This window comes from Natator depressus, chromosome 6, assembly GCF_965152275.1.
Source record: "Natator depressus isolate rNatDep1 chromosome 6, rNatDep2.hap1, whole genome shotgun sequence".
NCBI classification, from domain to species: Eukaryota; Metazoa; Chordata; order Testudines; family Cheloniidae; genus Natator; species Natator depressus.
The window spans coordinates 9,476,428-9,498,964 of record NC_134239.1 but is presented as its reverse complement, the minus strand read 5'-3'; the positions used below and the strand labels follow the sequence as shown (position 1 = coordinate 9,498,964).

The 22,537-nt window shown below is 49.3% G+C and overlaps 1 protein-coding gene across 1 annotated transcript; it reads right to left on the bottom strand.

Annotated features, from left to right (window-relative positions):
* Positions 1–3,050: 3,050 nt before the first annotated feature.
* LOC141988545 (uncharacterized) lies at positions 3,051–14,184 on the bottom strand. Its single transcript, XM_074954350.1, has 5 exons — positions 14,081–14,184; positions 12,674–12,800; positions 11,725–11,838; positions 8,974–9,063; positions 3,051–8,362 (listed from the first exon to the last, which is right to left on the bottom strand). Exons 2-5 carry the CDS (start codon positions 12,798–12,800, stop codon positions 7,074–7,076), a joined length of 1,620 nt encoding a protein of 539 aa, XP_074810451.1. The 5' UTR covers positions 14,081–14,184; the 3' UTR covers positions 3,051–7,073.
* Between the last annotated feature and the right edge of the window lie 8,353 nt (positions 14,185–22,537).

The window sequence follows — 22,537 nt, the reverse complement described above, 5'->3', positions numbered from 1 at the left end:
TACAGGCTGAGCAAGTGCAGAATGGTGGTAGAATGTGCATTTGGACGTTTAAAGACGCGCTGGCGCAGTTTACTGACTCGCTTAGACCTCAGCGAAACCAATATTCCCACTGTTATTACTGCTTGCTGTGTGCTCCACAATATCTGTGAGAGTAAGGGGGAGACGTTTATGGCGGGGTGGGAGGTTGAGGCAAATCGCCTGGCTGTTGGTTACGCGCAGCCAGACACCAGGGCGGTTAGAAGAGCACAGGAGGGTGCGGTACGCATCAGAGAGGCTTTGAAAACCAGTTTCATGACTGGCCAGGCTACGGTGTGAAAGTTCTGTTTGTTTCTCCTTGATGAAACCCCCCGCCCCTTGGTTCACTCTACTTCCTTGTAAGCTAACCACCCTCCCCTCCTCCCTTTGATCACCGCTTGCAGAGGCAATAAAGTCATTGTTGCTTCACATTCATGCATTCTTTATTCATTCATCACACAAATAGGGGGATGACTACCAAGGTAGCCCAGGAGGGGTGGTGGAGGAGGGAAGGAAAATGCCACACAGCACTTTAAAAGTTTACAACTTTAAAATTTATTGAATGACAGCCTTCTTTTTTTTGGGCAATCCTCTGTGGTGGAGTGGCTGGTTGGCTGGTGGCCCCCCCACCGCGTTCTTGGGCGTCTGGGTGTGGAGGCTATGGAACTTGGGGAGGAGGGCGGTTGGTTACACAGGGGCTGTAGTGGCAGTCTGTGCTCCTGCTGCCTTTGCTGCAGCTCAACCATACACTGGAGCATCCTGGTTTGGTCCTCCAGCAGCCTCAGCATTGAATCCTGCCTCCTCTCATCACGCTGCCGCCACATTCGAGCTTCAGCCCTCTCTTCAGCCCGCCACCTCTCCTCCTGGCCATTTTGTGCTTTCCTGCAGTCTGACATTATTTGCCTCCACGCATTCGTCTGTGCTCTGTCAGTGTGGGAGGACAGCATGAGCTCGGAGAACATTTCATCTCGAGTGCGTTTTTTTTTTCTTTCTAATCTTCACTAGCCTCTGGGAAGGAGCAGATCCTGTGATCATTGAAACACATGCAGCTGGTGGAGAAAAGAAAAGGGACAGCGGTATTTAAAAAGACATTTTATAAAACACTGGCTACACTCTTTCAGGGTAAACCTTGCTGTTAACGTTACATACATAGCACATGTGCTTTTGTTACAAGGTCGCATTTTGCCTCCCCCCACCGCGTGGCTACCCCCTCAACCCTCCCCCCTCCCTGTGGCTAACAGCGGGGAACATTTCTGTTCAGCCGCAGGCAAACAGCCCAGCAGGAATGGGCTCCTCTGAGTGTCCCCTGAAGAAAAGCACCCTATTTCAACCAGGTGACCATGGATTATATCTCCCTCTCCTGAGGATAACACACGAACGGATGTTGCTTGAACGCCAGCAAACATACACTGCAATGCTTTGTTGTACAATGATTCCCGAGTACGTGTTACTGGCCTGGAGTGGTAAAGTGTCCTACCATGAAGGACGCAATAAGTCTGCCCTCCCCAGAAACCTTTTGCAAAGGCTTTGGGAGTATATCCAGGAGAGCCGTGAATGCCAGGGCAAAGTAATCCTTTCACATGCTTGCTTTTAAACCATGTATAGTATTTTAAAAGGTACACTCACCGGAGGTCCCTTCTCCGCCTGCTGGGTCCAGGAGGCAGCCTTGGGTGGGTTCAGGGGGTACTGGCTCCAGGTCCAGGGTGAGAAACAGTTCCTGGCTGTCGGGAAAACCGGTTTCTCCGCTTGCTTGCTGTGAGCTATCTACAACCTCGTCATCATCATCATCTTCTTCGTCCCCAAAACCTGCTTCCGTATTGCCTCCATCTCCATTGAAGGAGTCAAACAACACGGCTGGGGTAGTGGTGGCTGAACCCCCTAAAATGGCATGCAGCTCATCATAGAAGCGGCATGTTTGGGGCTCTGACCCGGAGCGGCCGTTCGCCTCTCTGGTGTTCTGGTAGGCTTGCCTCAGCTCCTTAAGTTTCACGCGGCACTGCTTCGGGTCCCTGTTATGGCCTCTGTCCTTCATGCCCTGGGAGATCTTGACAAAGATTTTGGCATTTCGAAAACTGGAACGGAGTTCTGATAGCACGGATTCCTCTCCCCATACAGCGATCAGATCCCGTACCTCCCGTTCGGTCCATGCTGGAGCTCTTTTGTGATTCTGAGACTCCATCATGGTCACCTCTGCTGATGAGCTCTGCATGGTCACCTGCAGCTTGCCACGCTGGCCAAACAGGAAATGAGATTCAAAAGTTCGCGGTTCTTTTCCTGTCTACCTGGCCAGTGCATCTGAGTTGAGAGTGCTGTCCAGAGCGGTCAAAATGGAGCACTCTGGGATAGCTCCCGGAGGCCAATACCGTCGAATTGTGTCCACAGTACCCCAAATTCGACCCGGCAAGGCCGATTTAAACGCTAATCCACTTGTCAGGGGTGGAGTAAGGAAATCGATTTTAAGAGCCCTTTAAGTCGAAATAAAGGGCTTCATCGTGTGGACGGGTGCAGGTTTACATCGATTTAATGCTGCTAAATTCGACCTAAAGTCCTAGTGTAGACCAGGGCTCAGGCTATTTAACCAAAAGTCCTTTCTTTCTCGGTTGATCCTAGGAGAATCGAGTTTGAACCAGTATATGCCAGTCTTTCCAGGTGGTCGGCCTCCTAGGAGGAGTTACAATGTGACTAATCAGCCCCTGCTCTTCTGAGTGGTTCCCCTGCCCCTGTGGAAGTGCATACAATCTGAAGCACCCTGGAGCACCCATGATAAAAAAATGAAGGGGTGTTCAGCACCCACCAGAGCCAGTTCCTCCCCCTGCCACCCACCAGCATCTCCCGCCCACCAGCAGCCCTGCCAATCAACTCCTCCCCCTGGGACTGGGCGCGCTCGGGGGAAGGGGGCGGAACTGGTTGGCAAGAGTTGGGGCAGGGGTGGGGACTTGGAGGAAGGGGTGGAGTGGGGGCGGGGCCTGTGGTGGAGCAGGGGTTGAGCACCCCCAGGGCAAAGAGGAAGCCAGTGCCTGCGCCAACAACCTTGAATTGTTTTTTGCCATTGTGACCGGGGGTGCCCGGGGCAGCCCTCACTGGAAATGCCAAGGGCAGGGCAGGCTGCAGAAGGGAGAGCAGATACCCACCAGTCTTGGGAGTAACACTGAAGTTAAACCTCCCAACCAGTCACAAACTGTGCTTCTGATCCCCCACACTGGTTATCACGAAGCAAAAAAAAGAAATCACACAGCCCCTTTATTGCATTCCAGCATCTGGCTCCCAGTCAGCACCTAGGTCTGGTACAGTGAGAAGTTATTTAAAACTCTGCTCACATATACAAAATGTTCTTCTGACCCCAAAGGGTGAGCCACGTCACCAGGTCAGTATAGGTTTGGATCTTACTCAAAATACCATACTGCCAGCCAATCCTTTAGTATCTAAAACTAAAGGTTTATTATAAAGAGAAAAGAAAGAACAAGAAGAGAGATGTTAAATGGTAAAACAGTCACATACATACAAAGACTTCAAAATCCATATATCAGGTTCTTAGCAGTACTGGTGAGTTGGCTGGCTTGGGTGGATCATTCAATCCTTGTTCAGAGCTTCAGTTTGTAGCAAGGTTCCTCCAGAGGTAAGAAGCAGGGACTGAAGACAAAATGAACAAGATGCAGCTGCCTTTTATTGTCTCTTGCCATGCAGCCTGTGCTTCCTTTGTTCCAAACACAAGCTGCCCAGCACATGGCTTGAAAGCCCAGTTCCGTTCATAGGCATGGCATATCTGGTATAATTCACTGCCATTCTACACTATTGATATTCATAATATCCTCAAGTGTCCCCTACATTCCATGCAGCGTCACACCCCCCACACAAAATGGATGCGGAAAGGGGTGTTCCTAGACACTGCTGAATGCATCATACGAATTTTCCATTTTTGGTCCTATATTATTACACTTCTGGTTTACATCACAAGCATTAGTGTAAAAAAGAACTAGTTTACCAAAATCATGTCTGACTAAATCAGGCTCTTTATAGACAGCTACCTTCACTTTCTGAAAGTCTTCTCATCCGATGTTACTTTAATATAGACATTAATGCTCTCAAGGATGTAATTACCTTGGCATTTAGCCATGACAGCAATGTGGTAGTGTGCCTCAGTTTCCCTTTCTGTATAGCAGACTAGATGTGTAAAGGTTTCTCTGCTGTGCCAAACTTTACAATTACTTACAGGTACCAGTTGTAACATTTCACTATTCTACAGCTCTCTAGCATACAGCGTGTTTTTAGGTATTATCCCCAATATGTTTACAGGCTTTTTATCAAAGTCATACACATTGTACCTTTCTACCAGGGTTGACGTCAAAATCAAATACATTAGAAGGCTAAACCTTAACAGTAGCACCAAATTTGTCACAAGTCAGTGTTTATAAGTATCTTGGTCATAGCATGCCTCTTGTCTCACTGAATCCCTTGCCTGGCCAGGTGTGTCCTCAGTGCTACCAGCTATGGGCAAATCTTCCCTGTCGCTTATTAGCCAGGTAGATTGTATCAACTCAGACACCAGCTTTCAAATTCTCATCTGCTACCGATTTCAAGGCTGGACACTCATTCTTCCCCTCAGCAGGATTGGGTCCTCCCCTTTCTCCTAGAAGGTTGAAAACTGAACCTCCCTGCTCACAGGGATCCTTTTGCTGGCTAGGTGTGTTCACCAACTGCAGCCCCTCTGTGCTATCAACATCAACACAGACACCCTCCTGCATGCTTGCTTCTGGATCCACCACCAGCTTAGAGACTGCACTCTGCTTTAAAGATACCAAACAAATCCAAAGTGTCTCAGGGTGAGAGTTTGCCTGCTCTCCCCTGCATCCTTGTGGGTTCAGTCATAAGGCTGTTCTGCTCTGAAAAACCAGTAACCCAATCTTTCCTCAGACCCCGAGGCACAGGCTGCTTACTCAAAGAATCAGCATGGGGAACATGCTGGCCAAGCCCAGCTACTTGGCTACAGGGCTGTTCAATTTCTCTAACAATTCCCTGGCCCCAGCCCCCAATCTGAAACCTCCTCTAGGCTATCCACTCTGGATCTTTCTAAAGCAAAGTCAGTGGATGTAGACACCTCAGAAAGACGCTGGCAATTAGGAACTGAAACCAGTCTCCCAAACATATATAGTGATTCACCCTCAGTGAACTCACGCAAATCACTTTTACACCTATCAGTGGCAGCAAACTGTTTGGGAAAACTACCATGAGGAACCTTCTCCCTCGGAGCTTCTCTAAGCAACAACCCCGCTTTTTTCTGCTCTACAGAAGCGTTGCTCTGTGGAGCCACAACAAACTCCTTCTGAGTTTCACTTACACCCAGAATCATCCCTGGAACATTAAGAGGATTTTCATATAACCCCCCTTCCGGCAAACAGCTACATTCCATGGTGAAAGCCGGGTTGGAGGCACCCTCCCTCTGCAGCTTTCCTCACTGGCAGTATGCAGGTTACCACACACAAGCTTGGGAACACTTCCTTTTGGAGTTTTGGTTAAGTCCAGAACCACCTCTGGGAAAACTGAAATATCCTCAACCATCATAGGCTGTTATACCCAGATGATATCCTGGTGCTTGCTAAAACATCTGAACAGGGACTGAAACATTTTGGTGTGTGGGAGTGTGAGAGAACACACAGATACTGAGGTCACAGCGAGAGGCAGGCAGAGAAAGAGGCAGAAAAGCCAAGCAGGAGGCTGTAAGTACAGCGTGGCCTTGGACAAGGCTAGACAGAGCTTTTGGGTCTAGTGTTGGCTGAAGAGTCTTGGGGGCTGGATGCTAAGAAACGGCTCCTTTTGTTCTTGGGTCCTTCTGCGTTCAGAGACACAGGACTTGGTACATTCTTTATAAATAAATGAAGCTGCATCAAAGAAATACCAACTATCCCCAATTTCTGCTTCTAAATGGATCATCCCCAGAGCCCCAAATTTTGACAGCCGCTCAGGTCGAAAAGGGGCAACGTCCTCTTAAATCACTGGACAGACTGACACACTCCCCAGGACAGGGGTTGTTCAATCTCACCCAACCGTCCCCCTGTGCAGAATGTTCCTTGCGGCCAGCGGGTGTTCACAGACTCCTGCCCCCTTGCAATGAGAGCTCCCTCTGTGTCTGAAGGGGATGGTAAGATGTGCCAGTCAGAGACAGGGCCACAGAGGCCCGCTGGGCCGGGGAAACAGGGAGACACTGGCCAGGGGCTGCTGCTGAGTGCTTTGGGGACTGGTTTCTCTGTGTATCTGTGAGTCACTCTCTTTTCTGAAACACCACTCTTCCGATTGCCCGCTCCCACACAGGATCCCAGATCTGTCCCTCCCATGCTACCCCTGACCATTTCATACCAGCGTCACGCTCTGGGCAGGCCCTGTGACTCCAAGGGGAGTGCAGAGAACACTTACAACTAGCAGAAACCACGAGTCTCTGCCCCAAAAGGTGCCGAGAGACAACGCCCCCCTACTCCTTGCTGCTGGGGATCAGGGCTGCGCCCTACAGACATCTCAGTGTTAGTAACATTAAGTGCCCCTTCCTCCTCCAGAAACTGAGACTCAAGTTCTTCAGAAAAAGAGCCATTAGAACAGGAAACAGCTCTCTGACCCCTGTAATATATCAATCCCTCATCCCTCCCCTTCCCTGTGATCAGTGCAGTGAGGGGCACGGATGGGGCACCGCAGCCTTTTGGTTTCTCAGGAGGAGGAAACTCCTCTTCAGTCTCTGCCAGAAATGTTGCCCATTTTTCTCTGTCCATAATAAAACACTCCCTTCCAGCCGAGAGGCGCTGAGTGAATGGCCTGGCAGAAACCAGGGCCTCCAAAGTGCAGCCCTGACTCCTGTCATCTCCTCTGTCCAGCTGCAGCCCATAACGCTCACGGGGCTGTTTAGGTGGCTGCTCGGTTCACACTCCCATCCTGGGGGCTACACAAACCATTCTAATAAAACTCTCATCTAGTACCTGGTTAACGGGGAGGTGGGAGGAAGGGTCTCCCTTCTGTGCACTGGCTGTGGGGAGAAGGGCGAGGTGAGAGCGGGCAGAGGTTCCCCCCCATCAAACTCAAGGGTCAGGAGTCCCCGCCCCATGGGTTCGCTGGTGTTTAGCAAGAGACAACGAGTGAGCAAAGCGCTTCTCACACTGCGTGCAGGGATAGGGTCGCTCTCCCGTGTGGATTCTCAGGTGCGTGGTGAGGCCTGACAACTGGGTGAATCTTTTCCCGCACTCAGTGCAGCAATGGGGTCTCTCCCCAGTGTGGATCCTCTGGTGGCTAGCGAGATGATGCAGACGGACAAAGCCTTTCCCACAGTCAGTGCAGCGATGGAGTTTCTCCCCCGTGTGGACTCGCTGGTGTCTAGTGAGATTTTCCAGACAACTGAATGTTTTCCCGCACTCGGCGCAGTGATGAGGGGTCCCCCCACGGTGGACTCTCTGGTGTCTCCGGAGACTTTGAAGGAGACTGAAACTTTTCCCGCACTCAGCGCAGCGATGGGGTCGCTCCCCAGTGTGTGTTGTCTGGTGTCTAATGAGATGTTCTTGTAGGTTGAATCTTTTCCCACACTCATGGCACAGGAAGGGTCTCTCTCCACTGTGGATTCTCAGGTGTCTAGTAAGACTTGATGTAAGTTTGAAGCCTTTCCCACACTGGGTACAGCAATGGGGCCGCTTTTCAGAGTGGATTCTCTGGTGTCTGTTAAGGGTGGACGAATACATAAAGCACTTCCCGCACTCAGCGCAGGCATAGGGTCTCTCTCCTGAGTGGATTCTCTTGTGCATGGTAAGAGCTGATATTTGGAAGAATCTTTTCCCACACTCGGCACAGCAATAGGGTCTCTCGCCGGTGTGGATTCTCTGGTGGGCAATGAGATGGGATGCCCGGTTGAATATTTTCCCACACTCAGAACATGGATGGGCTCTCTCCTTTCTGTGGATTTTCCCATGTGCTTTGAATGCTTTTTTTCTCCTGAAGCTCTCCCCACACTCGCTACAGTGATACAATTTATGTCTCCTATGAACCATCCAGTGGTGGCTTATCAGGTCTCTCTGCACCTTGAATTCTTCCCTGCACACACGGCAGGTATATAGGCTCTTTCTGGGCTCAGACTGACCCTCTGCAGGAGGCTTTAGATGTGGCCTGGATCTCCTCTGATGGCTTTTTGGGGTTGCTGGCTCCTTCCTGGTCAGGTTCTTCCTCTGCTTTTGTGGCCTGCACTGTCTCTTCTGGTGCCTTCCTCGCTCAGATTTCTTAGAATTGTTCTTCCCTGATGTCCCTGGGAAAGGCCTGGGTGGCTTCAGGTCGCCAGGCCCTTCCTCAGGAGTCTGCCCCTCAGCTCTGCTCTGGTTCCTCGCCCCTGGTTGGTGGGGAAGAGAATCCAGATGTTATTTTCTGTGCTGCTGACAAAGGGAAACCACTAATATTCCTAGCAGGGGGAGAGCCTGAGTCAGCCCCATGCCCCTCCCCTCCCCTCAGAGCAGGGCTGGCCCTCGGCACTTGAGTGCAAGAGGCCAAACTCCCAGGAGCCCCAGTGCTGGGGAAGGAGGAGAAGATCAATGTCCCACAGACCCTGCTAATAGTCCCCCAAGTCAATGAACATGAGACTCAGCCCCCATGATTCTCTCCCTACTCTGAGGCCCATCTCAGTGGGGAGAACAGCATCACCACACACCAGCACTGACACCCCTCTCCCGAGGGACACACACAGAACACTCACACTGTGATGGGATCCCAACGGCTCCATGTTCTATGGAAAATGGGGGAGGGGGAAGAGACTGGGGGAATCTGCGTAAGGGGAGAGATGGTGTTCCTAGGGGGATATCAGGGTGAGGAGCTGTAGCACTTCTTATGTTTGGGCTTCAATCCCTATTGTAATGCTCTGGGAGGGGAGAGTTTGCAGCTGATGGACGATTCCTGAAATGAGCTCTCTGGCTCCCACTGGTGGAAAGGGCAGAGCTGGTTCCCTACCTGCTCCAAGGGAAGAGCTTTGTGTGAGGAAGAAGCCCAAGGAGCTTTCAATTGCCGACCAGTCCCAGGTCTCCTCTGCATCTGGAAAATCTGCACCAAGACAAAAGGTCTTTGGTTGCCAGCACATGGACCAAATGAATATCACTGAGAGAAGCCCTTTCTCCACCATCATAAATGATGCACAAGATGGGAGGTTATTTGGGGCTTGATTTTCAATTTGTATTGTGGTAGCACAACTGAGTTTGTGGCTGCATAGCCCCAGGCGCTGCACAGAGAGATTGTCCTGATGTTGAAGAGCTTATACACTAAATACACAAAGGGAACCTGAGCCAAAGCAGTAACTTGCTGTTGTAATAACTGGGCCCATAAATTTACCCTAATTGGCCGTTTAATTGTAAAAACTGTGAGAAAGGTTATACAGTGTTACAATATCCTACAACAATAAATGTCGATGGGCAAAGGTGCAAAATATAAAAAAGAAGATGGAATTAGTCCAAACAGAAAAGGCCTATCATGCAATTCAAGGACAGTGTTAAAATTATGGCTGGTAAACAAGAGAAGTGTGGAACCGGAAATTAATGAACCAAAATGAATGTGTCAGAATTTAGGCCTAACTAGAGGAAAACTCAATGAGGGGCTGGGCTATTTTGCCCATTACTTCCTTTCTTGGTTTTTCAAAAGAAAACACTTGGGAGGGAAATAAAGGAGGGGAACTGAATGCAACCCTTGAAAGACGCAGCAACAGCAGGTGCGTGCCAACAACTGCTGCAGGGAGCGATATCATCATGTTGCCACCCTGAACTTCTTTTGGGACCCCAGACCTTCTTCATCCTTATCCTAAGAAATGTGCTAACAAGACTGGACCAGAGAGAGGGAGCTGGAGTATACAGCCACCATTACCAGTTCTGGCTAACTCCCCCAAATCACCTGGAATGTGAGACTTTGTCCCCTTCTCCCCCAAGCACCATGAGTTCTTTTCGTTCCTCAGCTTATTTCTTCTCTTTCCTATTCTTCTCCCTTTGCTTTATATTAAATAAGAGTCTGGCTTAGCTGGACAAAACTGCCATAGTTTGCAACATTGCTGTAAGCCTGTGATCAAAGAGGCAGCCAAAAGCACTGCCCAGAACAGCCCAACGCTGGTACACGTTTGCCAGGTAGGCCTCCAATTGGCTGATCAGACCATGTGCTATGCCTGTGTTTCTCCAACCAGGATGCAGCTCCAGCCCATTTCAGCTAACTGCTTCTCTCCTCCCCAAAAGGACAGTTATTACCATCTTTAATATCATCGAAAAGACTTTCAAACAGAGGCTTTTTGTCTAAAGACTCTCTCCAGCTAAAGGGCAAGGAAACAAGGGACACTGTCAAAATAAAAGTCACACCTAATACTTGACATTTCAGATGCCTTAACTCTTTTCCTTTCTTTTTCTGTATCATTAATAAAAGGTTAGAAAGAATGCGTCATGGTGTTTTCCATGGTACTAAACAGGTTACAGTCTCTGTATTCCAAACCCCAAAGCTTATTTAACCCTCTATAATACTGGCCATGACAGTGTCACGTTAATGCCTTTGTCTCTCTGGGCCCATGTAGTCTATATGAATTAATACAACATTGTCCAAGGTCAGCCAGCAGCTCAGTGGCAGAGTGAGGAATAGAATCCAGGTCTCCTCACTCCCACAAGATGATGCTGCCTCCCAAGCAGTCCTGGGGAGTAATAAGGAAATCCCTTATTAATGTCAACTGAGAGCCCACAAAAGCGATGGAACGATGTTGGGTCTCTACAAACTGGGCCTGATGTGGGAAGGGAGATTCCCAAGTGCTGCTCGGCCAATGATTCCGACAGCCAGGGCGGGGTGACAAACACTCTGGTGGACAGGATTAGAATTCAAAATGATCTTTACAAGGTGGAGAATTGGTCCGAAATCAACAAGATGAAATTCAAGAAACACAAGTACAAAAGTAGCTCGCTTAGGAAGAAAATATCAGATGCACAGCTAGAAAATGGGGGATCACTGGCCTGGCAGCAGTACAGCAGAAAAGAACGTGGTGGTTATAGTGGATCATGAATTGAAGGAGAGCCGACAATGTGATACCGTTGCAAAAAAGCCTAACAACATTAGACTAAAACGCTAACATTCTGGGACAGAGGTGGGCAAACTGCAGCCCGCAGGACCGTTCTGCCCGGCCCCTGAGCTCCCGGTTGGGGAGGCTAGCCCCCAGCCCCTCCCCCGCTGTCCCCTGCTGCCGGGCAGTGCGGGCGGCATGGCTGCGAGCTCCTGCTGCTCTGAGCAGCATGGTAAGGGAGCAGGGAGTGGGGGCGGGGGGGGTGTTGGATAAGGGATAAGAGGTTCGCAGGGGCAGTCAAGGGACAGGGAGCGGTTAGATGGGGCAGGGCAGTCAGGGGACGGGGGGCTGGATAGGGGGTAGAGTCCTGGGGTGGGGGGTCCCGGGAGGGGGCGGTCAGGGGACAAGAAGCAAGGGGGGTTGGATGGGTCAGGGATTCTGAGAGGGGCAGTCAGGGGGCAGGAAGTGGGAGGGGGTGGATGGGGGTGAGGGCCAGGCTGTTTAGGGAGGCACAGCCTTCCCTACCCAGCCCTCCATACAGTTTCGCACCCCGATGTGGCCCTCGGACCAAAAAGTTTGCCCACCCCTGTTCTGGGATGTATTGTCACTTTGGACAAAATGCAACAGGATTTCAGCTGCCTTCAAGCTACTCATTTGATCCCTGCACATCACTTTAACTCCTTCCTCACCTGGGCGGGTGCCACTCAGGATGTTCCCATCTCCATCTTCTGTGGGATACTGGACACACAGCTCTTCCCCTTGCTCTATGCTGGAGATCACCACTGGCTTGCGGGTTTGGATTCCTGCTTAGAGAAAAGCATCACCGCCCGTTAGATCTAAGCTAAGCACTTCTAGCCACGGAACTGCTGCACTTTCCGCAGCTCCCTATGCAAGGTGCCAATTAGGCAATGAGCTAATCTACGGATCTGCATTTGTTTTCCATGGAAACATGAACTGCAGCTTATGGTCAATACTGCCTGCACATGGCAATGGTGAGATATCTACACTGCAATTTTAGCCCCGCAGCCTGAGCCCCATGTCCAGAGCCAGCTGACCCAGGTCAACCACAGCCGTGCCGTGGGTCTTTTATTCCAGCACAGATGAACCCAGTCTGTCTTTCACCTTAACTGTGGTGTTGGTGGCCTTTCATCCCGTAGCCTGCAGAACACACGGCCCTTTTCTGCTTGTGTGCTCTGTCTGGGGAACTTCAAGAGCCAGAATTCTCTTGCCTTAAACTGTGGAGCCCTAGTGACCATGGGTGGAAGCGCCTCCCCTTGAAGATATGCAGTGTAGTTATAGCCCTATCAGTTCAAGGATATTGGAGAGACCAGGTGGGTGAGGTAATATCTTTACTGGACCAACTTCTGTTGGTGAGAGAGAAGCTTTCCTTTCCCAGACCTGAAGAAGAGCTCTGGGTGACTCAAAAGCTTCTTTCTCACACTCACCTTGTCTCCCCCTGAAAGGGCTGCTCTGCTCCATTAAACACACCTCTATCCATCCACACCCATGCACCCTTCCTTCCAACCCCATAGACACCTCTCCACCCAACCACTCACACCACTGCTCCATCTCAGTTACCGTGTCTCTGTGCAGCTCCCAGTGCACTGGGGCCCTGATCTCACAGACAAAGCTCCTCACCTAACGAGACCAGAGTCTGGTAATTTTCCCACATGACGTGTTTGTAAAGTTGCCTTTGCTCCTCGCCCAGCAGGGCCCACTCCGCTGGGGAGAAATACATGGCCACATCCTCAAACGTCACCGACATCTGAAAGGACAAACAACTCAACTCAGCATGGCAAAGTTTACACACTGGTAGAGGAATAGCTGTTGCAGGTGAGGCAGACGTACAGTGGTCCACGCAACTGGGAGGGCCCTGGGGGGGTTGAAAGTTCATACCATTATTATGGGTGCAGGTTTGCCACAGTGTGAAAAAAGTAACGGACAGTCCTTTCCTCTGACTTTTTTTCTGTCTGTGACTCACCCCACAGTGAGCCCAGCCCCTGGCTGTGGGTGTTGTATTCTGGCACAAAGGGTTACAGCACTGCTGAGGGTTAGTCCTCCTGACCCTCTGTCATGATGCGACAAGCAGGCCAAACTTCAGTGAGTGTTGCTGCAACCCAGAGCACCAGGACAGGACACAGCCCCACTTACATTTAGCCGGCACACCCGACCCTCTGTCACCAGGCTGGGGGGCTGGGCAGACCAAACCTGAGTAGCACTGCAGCCCCTCCAGCCATGATGCAATGCCCAGAGCAGGGCACCGGGCCCAGCCCCTCAAGACCCTGCTGGAGCCACTGCTGCAGGGTGAGAGTGGGGAACTGGACTCAGCTGTACACAACACAGGAGCTGCTGGAGCTGCACTGTGGGGTGAGCACAGGGTGGGTTCGCTCTCCAGTCGCTCCCCCCCGGGCTTGCCCTCTCTATGGGGCGGGAATTAGGGTTACAGTGTTGTAGCCTTGTCGGTCCCAGGATATTACAGAGACAAGGTGGGGGAGGTAATATCTCTTGCTGGACCAACTTTATTTGTTCTTGAGCTACACAGAGCAGGGTCCCAAAGCCCAGGCTCCAGCAGGAGCCCAAATGTCTGCACTGCCATTAAACTGCCCCTAGGCTGAGCCCCATCAGCTGGCACAGCCCGGCTGCAGGTTTTAGTTGCCATCTGCACAGACCCTGGGAGCCCCAGCCAGACAGCTGCAGCTCAAGCAGGAGCAGCCCAGGCTGGTCGCGCTGGAGGTCCCGGGCTGAATCCCCAGCACGCTGCCCGATGGGGCGCTCACGGAAGGAACCTTCCCCCCGCGGTACCCACGGACTCAGCGCAGCCTCCCCCCGCGCTCCCATCGCCGGTGTGTGCAGCGGCCCCAGCCCGGCGCCGAGCCCGGTGTCCCGAGCGGGCCGGTCCCAGCCCCCGCGGCACAGGCCGGAGGAACCGACCGAACGGACCCGCCCCCGCAGCAGCCTCCTCCCCGGGCAGCGATTCGCAGCCTCTGCGGCCGCTTCCCTCCCCCCGCGGCCGCCTCTGGCTGCGCCTCCCCGGGCCCCGCTCACCGCCCCGCGCGCCGGGGCTGCAGCCTGCAGAGGGGGCTCGCTCCCGCACGCGCCGCTCGGGCCGCGCTCGGCCCCCGGGGCTCCGCGGCGGGCACGAGAAGGTCCCTCCCTTCGCCCGCCCCCTCGCGCAGTCATTCCTGGGCCTGTCTAGGCTGTGGAGGACCCCGAGCTCTGTGGGTTTAACCCTTAATCATCTCGGTCGGGGAAGCGAGTTGCCCGGGGAGCCACCAGGGGAGACGGGGTGAAGTCGCTTCCCTGTGGGTTGGTGGCTCCCATCCCTTGTGCAAAGGCGGGTATCGCACCAATGTTATAGTGGGGGAGGGGGGAGACACCCTGTGTAGGATGGAAACCACTTCAACCCTGGGGTGCTGCCGCACCTGCACTCCCAGCACCCTGAGTTCCAGCCCCCCGGTGCAAAGAACATTTCTTGGTAATTCATCAGGGTGTGAGAGACGCCTTTTCAAACATTTCACCAGAATAAATATGGGTTGAGATTCATGACAGTGTCTATTAGCAAATTAATACATTATTTAATAATTATTCAAATCTGGATCTGGAATCAGAGTGGCTGTGAGTGATAAAACACGTTTTCTGGGCAGCCTAAGCGCCACTGTGGTGAGACAAGAATATGCCATTCCTGGAGCTAACACTCCCCGTGTCTAGGCTACATTCTGCCAAATGTCATACCCCTGTTTCAGGGCTGTATCTGATTTCACAGTAGTGATACCACATGCATGAGAAAAAAAATCAGCCCAAAGCAATAGTCAACCAAATTGTTGCAGATCCAGAGGTAATGTTTTCACAGAAATTATATGGACAATTACAGTTTAAGAAATCTATAGGACTAGCCCTGCTTGGTTCTTAGACAAATTAAGAACAGGGGAAATGGCTACATTTAGCAGAACTTGTTGCATTGTTGTATACATATCAAAAAAATTTATTAGTGTCACATCTTTTGCTTGGTGCACAACAAAAATTATATGAAGAAACTAGACAGGCACTGTTGGCCCCCCCAAAAAAACCATGTTTATTATTTATATACAAACATACAAAACCTTAGCTTATTGCACACTGTGGTCAGACTGATTTCAGATGGCTTCTAAAACACAGATCACAGTAAGTACCACCAGGGGGCTCACAAACAACTTAAAGGGATAATACAACCCTATTCCCACACACACACACACACACACACTACAACTAGTGAAATCAGTCTTTAATGTTGCTGTGAGAGTTGCACAGTAGTAGTGTGTCTTGGTATACATTACTTTTCAAGTTACTTGGCGAAGTCTTCATCTGTGCTGGAATATCTCCACTTCCTTTCCTTTTAAATTCCAGGATTCCATCACAGAAACGCCAACTCTCCATTTGATCAAGTTTTTGGAAACATATAAAACGGTTCCCAGTGTTGTATATCATCCGAACAGTTTTGTACCTGTAATGACAGCACCTTGGCTTTAATAAATGCTAAGGTTTATTCAAATCACTTTGATGTTCTCTACTGAACTAAACAATATTTGGAACACTATTTTTAATATTAATCTTATATCCAAGTTACATGGAAAAGAGATAAAGAGAGGGCAGATGAAGGATTTATCTGGCCTAGGACCATTTCTTTCTCTGAACAGTCAATGCATGTATCTGAAAAGATGCAGTACAGTACTTTAATATAACACCCCAAATGCATTTTGTTTTCTCTCAACTTACTTGCCATCATGCACAGAAATTGCTGGTGGAAATAAACGAGGGTCATATTTTAGAATTTTTCTGTGATTGGACTTAACCTCCAGTGTAATGCAAAAGATGTGTGGTTCGCCATTAATGAGATGACATTTACTCAATTGATATATGTTGCACTTGTTAATTTCGATTCTGAAATTGTAAAATAAGCAAAAAACCTGCTAGCTATTATACCACAAATATTTTAACTAACCAATTCCTGCTTTTGTTAAAACAACGAGGGGTCCAGTGGCACCTTAAAGACTAACCAATTTATTTGGGCCTAAGCTTTCGTGGGTAAAAAACCCCATGCATCTGAAGAAGTGGGGTCAATCATCTATATCATCTGCATAACACAGGCCATGAAATTTCAATGAATTACCCCTGTATGGAGTCCGATAACTTGTGTTTGTCTAAAGCATCTTCATGTCCCAACAGGTTTTGAAGACATCAGAAGCTGGAGAATCCATCGCTTCCCTTAGGAGTTTGTCCCAATGGTTAATCACCCTCACTGTATAAAATTTGTCCTTATTTCCAGTTTGAATTAGTTTTTCTTTAGCTTCCAGCCTTGGGTCTTTTTCTGCCTTTCTAGGAAGAGCATTTTGGCAGGGAGAAAGTGGGTATTCAGGCACTTCCCCTGGATACAAATGTTTATTAGCCAAGGCCTTGGAAGTCTACTTTATGTGGGAGCCATTTCCACCCCACACCTCCTCCACACAGGTGAGAATGGTCCTTCCCCAGCCCAGAGTGGTGGTTGGTAATTAGGGGCGGGGTTGTGCAGTTTGAAAGTAGAGGGTGAATTGCCCAGAGAACCATCTGGGCCTGTATTGGCTCCATCCCACAATCCAAACCCCAGATGCCCTTTGCCCTTCACTGCAGCATTAGCTCCTGGGAGCAGCAGCTGCAGGGGGCAAGAGGGGAAAATGGGCTCAGGAGGATCAAACAGCTCCTGAATTTCTAAGGTTCCCAGTGAATGTTCCCTGAGGGGCCACAACAGGCTGCCCCGGCCTCAGCCCCTGAGAGGTCACTGACCCCCTGTAGCCTATGAGGCTGATCACACTCCACAGGGATCTGTGAGATCACCCCCATTTCCTTTCCTGCCCATTTTCACCATTTATGGCCAGGCAGCCCTACCCCATCTCGGTGGAGGGGCACCCCAGCTGAAGCTCCAGGGGCAGAGGGCACTGTGACTGCAGCTCAGGTTCCTAATTATTCTGTCTGAAGAATAAATAAAAAGGACTATAATGATAAACTGACCCTGGAGCCCATGCTTATCACTCAGCAACTGTCACGTGAGCCCAGATAACACACCAGGAGAGTCTGTCTGCTTGGGAAATTGCCAAAGCTGGTCAAGGGGAGGGATGGGGATGGCACTTAAGGGGTAGGAGGGGAGCAGGGGTTCAGGTTGTCTCCACTGTCTTGCATGAGAATTTCAGCTTCCATTACAAAAGGTAAGGTTCTAGCCCTCAGGGTAGCAGAGAAAACCTTCAAAACTTGAAACCAGTGCACCCTAACAGCTCAGAAACCTAAAGCAAGTAAAAACCTCCAACTTCTATTATTTTAGAAAAATCTCATGAGTTTTAACCATTTGGGGCTGGCAAACTGTTTCCCTAACATGTACCCCTGAGGCAGTTCATTCTTAGGACAGCTCAGAGTCACTGAGAGGAGAGAGATAACAATAACTCTTATCTGCTTCAGGGTTTCATAGTAAGTGAGCTGAGATGTCAGATAACCAGATTCTACTTCCAATCAATAAATTGGTTGAGTCAGTATAATTGTGACTTTACCCACGGTTCCATCTGGAATGTTGAACAGCTGTGTCCCATCTGGACTCCAACCAGGGGTGCCTTTTACACTGCTTAGCTGTGAAAGCAACCACTCCTGGTTTGCTCTCACAGCCTCCAGCATGTAAATTACTCCCAGCAACACGATATGAGGCCTATAGCCAGTGACTCCTGAATTACACAGCAGAGTAACACCAGCAAATTCCTAGTCCCAGAAATGTACATCACGTCCTGTCCAGCCTTCTCCTGGACAACACAAGCTCATATAAACGCCGTCATTTTATTAATAGGAAATAATAGGCACAAATCCTGTTATCTCAAATGTTTCAATCCAAACACACTGGCTTCGATGAAACAATAAAACAAGTTAATTAACTATAGAAAAACAATTAAGTGATTACAAGTCATGAGGGATAAAAGTCAGATTGGTCATGGGCAATAAAGTAAAATTCATGGAAGCCCATGACCTGTCTCTGATTTTTACTAAAAATATCCATGATAAAATGGGAAGGGACTGGGCAGCTGCAGGGTGGATGGGAGCTCTTGGGCCCCCACCACTGGTGGGGGCTCAGGGCTCCAGGGTACCCCTGCCACCACGGCAGTGGGGAGCTGTGGGAGTCCGCATGCCCTCTATGGTGGGCCGGGGGCTGCGGCGATCCTCCTGTCCCCCGCAGCAGCTGGGAGCTGTGGGACACCCTCACTGCCCATGGCAACGGAGAGCTTGGGGGCCTGCTGCCTCAGTCAGCGGAGGTAGCTCACAGCTCCCTGGAGCTGCAGGAGGCGGCAGGACCCTGCAGCTCCCAGCCGCCAGGGCTGAAGTCACAGAGGTCTTTGGAAGTCACAGATTCCGTGACTTCCGTGACCTCCAGGACAAAACCGTAGCCTTAGTTATAAGAAAATAAAAGGTAAAACACAACTAATATCTAACTTAACAAGCTAAATGGATTCAAAGCAAAAGTCTCTCTCACCACATGCTCTATTAGTTTTATTGGCTGGAATCCTTTCAGCCAGGAACCCTCCCCAACTGCAGTGTTACTTTCCTTGTCTTTCAGGTGTCACTGATGCCATGAGCAGAGAGAAAGAGAGGAATATTTTGGGGTGCTTCTTCCCCTTTCTTATAGTTTATTCTCTGGTGCAAGAATCATCTCCAGCTGAGTTTCAGGAGACATGAGGTCCGTCTGTCTGGGAACCTTAAGCTGTTCCTTTGTTAAAATGCAGATTTCTCACCCACACCCTTTTTCCTACCAAAGAACATCCACTTAACCAGGTGATAGTCCATTTGATTTTGCTGACATCTGGCTGAGGGGTCAGTCTGCCTTTTTGTCTCTGAGGAACTGGTCTGTGGGTTTTCTCCAGAAATGCGACCATATCTAAGTAACATCATACAGTAGAATCATATTGCTTTACATACAGTGTTGCCACACACATATTTTAACAGGACAGTGATGTTCAGCTGATTATGGGTTTTCAAATGATACCTTGTACAAAAAATATCATAATCCTGGTAAGGCGTGAACATAGAGGTACAGACTGTCACAGTAATACAGAAAGGTCAGTATATACCCAATCTGGAGAACTGTCTTGCAGCAGTTACATCTTCACTCTGTTCCGAACTATGAACTCAGTTTTGCTCATATTTGTCCTCATTTAGAAGACAGAAAATTCCAGATTCCACAGACCTTACACATCTTTTCTTATCTAATTATGCACACAACAGTTTAGCTGGCAGTAGACCATAGCACACAAGGAGCATAAAACCAAAGAAATATTTGCACTAACTGTACCTAGCACACAGTTCATATTTGTCAAACCTGAACAGAGCATACATCTTGCGTCTGACAGATTCTGCATATACAATTGTCATAAATATAAAGGGAAGGGTAACCACCTTTCTGTATACAGTGCTATAAAATCCCTCCTGGCCAGAGGCAAAATCCTTTTACCTGTAAAGGGTTAAGAAGCTCAGGTAACCTGGCTAGCACCTGACCCAAAATGACCAATGAGGGGACAAGATACTTTCAAATCTGAAGGGGGGGGAAAAGGCTTTTGTCTGTCTGTGTGATACCTTTGCCTGGAACAGATCAAGGATGTTAGCCCTCTAACTCCTGTAAAGTTAGTAAGTAATGTAGCTAGAAAATGCATTAGGTTTTCTTTGTTTTGGCTTGTGAAATTCACTGTGCCGGAGGAAATGTGTATTCCTGTTTTTGTGTCTTTTTGTAACTTAAGGTTTTGCCTAGAGGGATTCTCTATGTTTTGAATCTGACTGCCTGTAAGATTATCTTCCATTCTGATCTTACAGAGTTGTTCTCTTATCTTTTTTTTTGTTGTTCTTCTAATAAAGTTCTGTTTTTTAAGAATCTGATTGGGTTTTTTGGGTGTTAAAAATCTAAGGCTGGTCTGTGCTCATCTTGTTTTTTCTCAAGCCTCCCCAGGAAAGGGGGTGTAAGGTCTTGGGGGGATATTTTGGGGAAATAGGAACTCTAAGTGGTTCTTTCCCTGTTCTTTGTCTAAATCACTTGGTGGTGGCAGCATACGGTTCAAAGACAAGGCAAAGTTTGTGCCTTGAAAAAGTTTTTAACCTAAGCTGGTAAAAATAAGCTTAGGGGGTCTTTCATGCGGGTCCCCACATCTGTACCCTAGAGTTCAGAGTGGGGAAGGAACCCTAACAACAATGAACAAAGGGTAGAACAATTTAACTACTAGTAAATTTGCACAATAAAGCTTAGCATGAGCACAGAGTATTCTGGGAGATTTTAACTAGTTCAAAGTTCTAACACCCCCATTTCTTGAGTGGAAATAATGGTTAAAAGCAGATTACAACTCAGCTGACCTGCAGCTGGCATAACCAGCTCCAGAAAGAAAGGCAGGATGGCTGCTTCTCCCCAATATCATCTCCCAAGAGTGACTGGGACATGGCAAAGTCAGCACCACAGGGAAGATTGCAGGCCTTCACTTACACGCACAGCAGTGCAGCCATTTCAGACCCATAATTCTATTGTATTATGTCATTCTCTCCAGGAACGATGAGACAATAGTGAGATAAAGTCCCATCTCATCCTCGCCCTCTGACAGAGAGGCCTGGCCACAGATTTCCCCAGCTTGAGGAACGGAGAGACACTGGCCCTGTGCTGCTGATCGGTTTGATTTGTTGATGTTGCTCCTAAACCCTCTCTATTTAGGAGTCTTTTCCTCTCTCTCCTCAAACAATGCTCTCTGGGCTGCCTGTTCCCATGCAGGATCCCATCTCTGTCCCTGCCCGGTGACCCCTGGCTGTTTCATACCATGTCACACTCTGGGCTGGGACTGCAACTCCACAAGTTGTTCACGGAAAACACCTACAACAAGCAGCAAACATGAGTCCCAGCCTGCAAAGCGGAGCAAAGATGCCCAGAGAGATTTTCCAGCACTCCTTGCCACTTGGTGTCACGGCTGAGATCCAGTGTTAGGATTAATCTACACTCGAAGTGCTACAGTTCCCGCTAGCATTCAAGACACTCTATGCTGACGGGAGAGAGCTCGCCTGTCAGCATAACACCTCCACCTCTATTTGAGGCGGTAGCTATGTTGGTGGGAGAAGCTTCCCCGCCAACACAGCTCGGTCTACACCAACACTTAGGTTAGTATATTTTACTCCACTCAGGGACGTGGATGAGTCTTCTGGTAAGTGATCAGTTCTAGTGTAGACAAGCCCTACGTGGGCATTAAAGGGCCACTTACTCTTCCGGGGACACAAACGCGAATTATTTTTTAAAAAGCCATTATAACAGGAAGCGACTGACATCTTGAATGTACCAATCCCTCACCCCTGCCCCTGGCGTTTTTCTGGCGTATGGCTTCTGATGGCACAAACAATGAATTAGATGTTGGGTAAGTGCTGTCGTCACTCCATCATGGCAGCAGCATCCGGAGACGTCAAGCATTTGCATCAACCATCAAGATCATAAAGAAGGCAGCCCATAACCAAACGGCATGTTCTGTTTGTTCTTGAGCCCCACAGGAACAGGATGGGAAGCTGAAGAAGCCCCAGTGGGTAGAGATGTAAGTTAAACCACCTGTCACCACAGTGTATCCTGTTGTAATGAAGAAGGATCTTTCCGTTAATACGATGATTCCGAGGAGGACGTGAGAGCTGATTCGGAGAGACTAGGGGCTGGAAATCTGACTTGTCTATCCACCAAGAAATGCAGCATCAAACCAAAGTACAGTCACACACCACCTGATGTCGCTGTTTTCTAAGAAATGGTGCGTCTGATTTTACTGTCTGACAGGCTCAACTATTATTATGCATTCAGCCAACTATCAGGACAGTTTGCTTCATAACTTTGTCTCAAAGCCAAATCAAAACACCCTTCCTTTTGATTCAGTACTATGAGGGGCACACAGGGGATGTCACAGCCTGTCATTAACTCAGGAGACGGAAGCTCCTTTTCAGTCTCTTTGCCAGAATCTTTGCCCATTTTGGCTTTTTCCAAACAGAAAAATCCCAGAAGAAATAAAACAATTAATTCCATTTGTGGAGCCCGAGAGGATGGGAGCTGCAGTGAGCAAACGGCCTGGGAGAAACCAGGGCCTCCAAAGTGCAGTCCTGACTCCAGTCATCTGTCCCCGCTGCAGCCCATAATGCCCACAATGGAATGTTTCGGTACCTCTAGGGTTAAATGCTCCCATCTCCAGAACGACACAAATTATTTTAACAAACCCAGCACCTAAACTCATGTCTGCTCCCTGGCTGGGAGGCTCCCAATGCTTGAGGAGACTCGATGCGGCCAGGCTTCCCAGGGGGAACAGGGAGCCAGGAGCCCATGAAATCGGCCAGTATGACAACCAACAGCCAATGGAAGTAACACGCAGTGTCCACACGGACACTCCATCACCCTAACTACACTGACCTAAGCCGTACGCCTCTTGTGGAGGTGGAGTTATTATGTCGGTGTAGAAGGGCCCTTAGATCGGT

Excerpts from the sequence above, each read along its gene's own strand:
- LOC141988545 (XM_074954350.1), bottom strand. The coding sequence starts at position 12,800 with ATGTCGGTGACGTTTGAGGATGTGGCCATGTATTTCTCCCCAGCGGAG. Across the intron at positions 11,839-12,673 it reads CCAGACTCTGGTCTCGTTAG|GAATCCAAACCCGCAAGCCA; the intron begins GTGAGGAGCTTT and ends TTCTCTAAGCAG. Across the intron at positions 8,363-8,973 it reads AAGCTCTTCCCTTGGAGCAG|GGGCGAGGAACCAGAGCAGA; the intron begins GTAGGGAACCAG and ends CCCACCAACCAG.